The 2,748-nt window shown below is 48.3% G+C and overlaps 1 protein-coding gene across 1 annotated transcript in view; it reads left to right on the forward strand.

The window, feature by feature from the left end:
• The first annotated feature begins 659 nt into the window (after positions 1-659).
• LOC112072064 (transport and Golgi organization protein 1 homolog) overlaps positions 660-2,748 on the forward strand; it is a 4,322-nt gene continuing 2,233 nt past the window's right edge. Inside the window, exons 1-4 of the mRNA XM_070439630.1 lie at positions 660-829; positions 907-1,049; positions 1,210-1,398; positions 1,585-1,652. Coding sequence (XP_070295731.1) covers positions 1,261-1,398; positions 1,585-1,652 — 206 coding nt within the window. The 5' untranslated portion in view covers positions 660-829; positions 907-1,049; positions 1,210-1,260. The remainder of the gene's footprint in view (positions 830-906; positions 1,050-1,209; positions 1,399-1,584; positions 1,653-2,748) is intronic.

Consider the following 2,748-nt stretch of genomic DNA (forward strand, 5'->3'; position numbering starts at 1 on the left):
TCGCTTGTCTCCCCTGTGCTTCTCCTCCCCACAACTGGCAGCATGGTGCCGCTGTACAAGAAATTTTAGGTCACAGGGACGGTGCAATGCCAGGGCGAGCAGATCAAAGTCTACCAGAAGTCCCAGAAAGACCTGGAGGATTCCCTCCTTCAGAAGGACCACAACGTTGAGTTTTTTTTTACACGTTACGATATTGTTACACACATCAATTCCTGTTCACACCTTCTCAAATGCACGCTGATGACAAAGAAACATGTCACCTGTATTATGTTCCAAAAAAATACTTCTTGACTGATTCCAGGGGAAAAGTGTAATGTATCAATTGGTGGTTCTCAACCTCTCTGGCAGGTTCTATCTGACCTGCTAGGAGACCTGGAGGCCTGCGATGACCTGAAAGGTGGAGTTGTTGCTAACGGGGTAGCCTCTAACGGGAAGTCACCTGAACCGGTGTCCTAATCAGAGGAGGCTGGTGGGAGGAGCTATAGGAGGACGGGCTCCTTGTAATGGCTGGAATGGAACCAAATACATGGAAACAGTGTGCTTGACTCCGTTCCATTTATGCCATTATAGTGAGCCAGTCCTTCTATAGCTCCTCCCACCAGCCTTCTCTGATTAGGATACTGTCATGTGATTTGGTCTTATGTATTTGTTTCAGACAAGCAGACCATCATCCAAAACCGCCACAGAACCAAGAAGTGTGTCAACTCTTCCACTAACTGTTGGAAGAACTTTCCACAGGTCCAGACCACTCTGTCTGATGTGGAGGAAGAGCGCGATCGCTTCATGACCAAGCTGCTGAACGAAGAGAAGTCCAGGAAAGAGCTGGAAGGTATGTCCCAGCAACTAGAATTTGATATGCATCACTGCCTTTTCTCTCTCAACACTATCAACTTGTTTTCACCACAGAGCAATTTCAGAAGCTGGAGCATGACATCTTGTTGGTGAAAAGTGACAAGAACCACCTGGAGAACCAGTACAAGACCCTGCAGCAGAAGAATGACATCATGACAGAGATGTACCAGCAGAAGGAGAACACTTTGCAGCAGTAAGTGGAATCAGAAGCAGTGCAGTTCATGTGTTAATACCATAGTAGGGTTTGTTCTCCATGGTTCCACAGCATGTGTATTCTTTTTACTGTATTCTTTAACTGTGAGGTTTGAGGTTTTGAAATGGTCTTTAAATAGTTTGATTTCATTTGTGTGTCGGAAGCTGACCAAGGAGGAGTTTGAGCGCCCCAACAAGGAAGACCGGCTGACGGAGATGGACGGCAAGGCCCTAGAGGAGGAGGTCAAGGTGTGTAGGCAGCGCGTTATGGAGATCCAGGACGAGCTGAAATGGACCGAGAAGTTCTACAAAGCTCAGATCATTGAGCAGGAGCAGAAATCTCACGAGAACTGGGTTTGGACAATACAACTTTATTAGTCCATTTGTTAAAGAAACAACAAATGTCTCATTTCTCAACCCCCATCGATGGCACATACATTAGGATCAGGACATTTTTTTTTTAAGTCTTCTGTTTGGCCAGTCATTTGTAAGGTGAGTTTAGTCAAACAGGAGATGTTAAAAGTCTCTTCTTCTCTCTAGGTGATTGCACGCGCGCCAGAGCGAGCTCTGTTCGACGAGAAGAAGGAAACAACTAACATTCGTAACTTGTGAGGCAACACTAATACAACAGACTCAATTGAGCTATACCAAAGCAGGGCTCAAGGCTTATTTAGTTGATGGAACCAGCACATGATTTGGTTGCATCAATTTTCGCCACTGCACGGATATAATGACCTGACCCTGTGTCCCATAATGTACCTGCATTCATACAGAACCAGGCTAATAATGACTAGCCATCTTTTGCATAGCATGCCCTTGAGTTCTTCCTTACATTTACATTTAACATTTAAGTCATTTAGCAGACGCTCTTATCCAGAGCGACTTACAAATTGGTGCATTCACCTTATGACATCCAGTGGAACAGCCACTTTACAATAGTGCATCTAAATCTTTTAAGGGGGGGGGGGTGAGAAGGATTACTTTATCCTATCCTAGGTATTCCTTAAAGAGGTGGGGTTTCAGTGTCTCCGGAAGGTGGTGATTGACTCCGCTGTCCTGGCGTCGTGAGGGAGTTTGTTCACCATTGGGGGCCAGAGCAGCGAACAGTTTTGACTGGGCTGAGCGGGAACTGTACTTCCTCAGTGGTAGGGAGGCGAGCAGGCCAGAGGTGGATGAACGCAGTGCCCTTGTTTGGGTGTAGGGCCTGATCAGAGCCTGGAGGTACTGAGGTGCCGTTCCCCTCACAGCTCCGTAGGCAAGCACCATGGTCTTGTAGCGGATGCGAGCTTCAACTGGAAGCCAGTGGAGAGAGCGGAGGAGCGGGGTGACGTGAGAGAACTTGGGAGGTTGAACACCAGACGGGCTGCGGCGTTCTGGATGAGTTGTAGGGGTTTAATGGCACAGGCAGGGAGCCCAGCCAACAGCGAGTTGCAGTAATCCAGACGGGAGATGACAAGTGCCTGGATTAGGACCTGCGCCGCTTCCTGTGTGAGGCAGGGTCGTACTGCGGATGTTGTAGAGCATGAACCTACAGGAACGGGCCACGCCTTGATGTTAGTTGAGAACGACAGGGTGTTGTCCAGGATCACGCCAAGGTTCTTAGCGCTCTGGGAGGAGGACAACAATGGAGTTGTCAACCGTGATGGCGAGATCATGGAACGGGCAGTCCTTCCCCGGGAGGAAGAGCAGCTCCGTCTTGCGAGG

This window comes from Salvelinus sp. IW2-2015, unplaced genomic scaffold (genome assembly GCF_002910315.2).
Source record: "Salvelinus sp. IW2-2015 unplaced genomic scaffold, ASM291031v2 Un_scaffold1811, whole genome shotgun sequence".
Classification (NCBI taxonomy): domain Eukaryota; kingdom Metazoa; phylum Chordata; class Actinopteri; order Salmoniformes; family Salmonidae; genus Salvelinus; species Salvelinus sp. IW2-2015.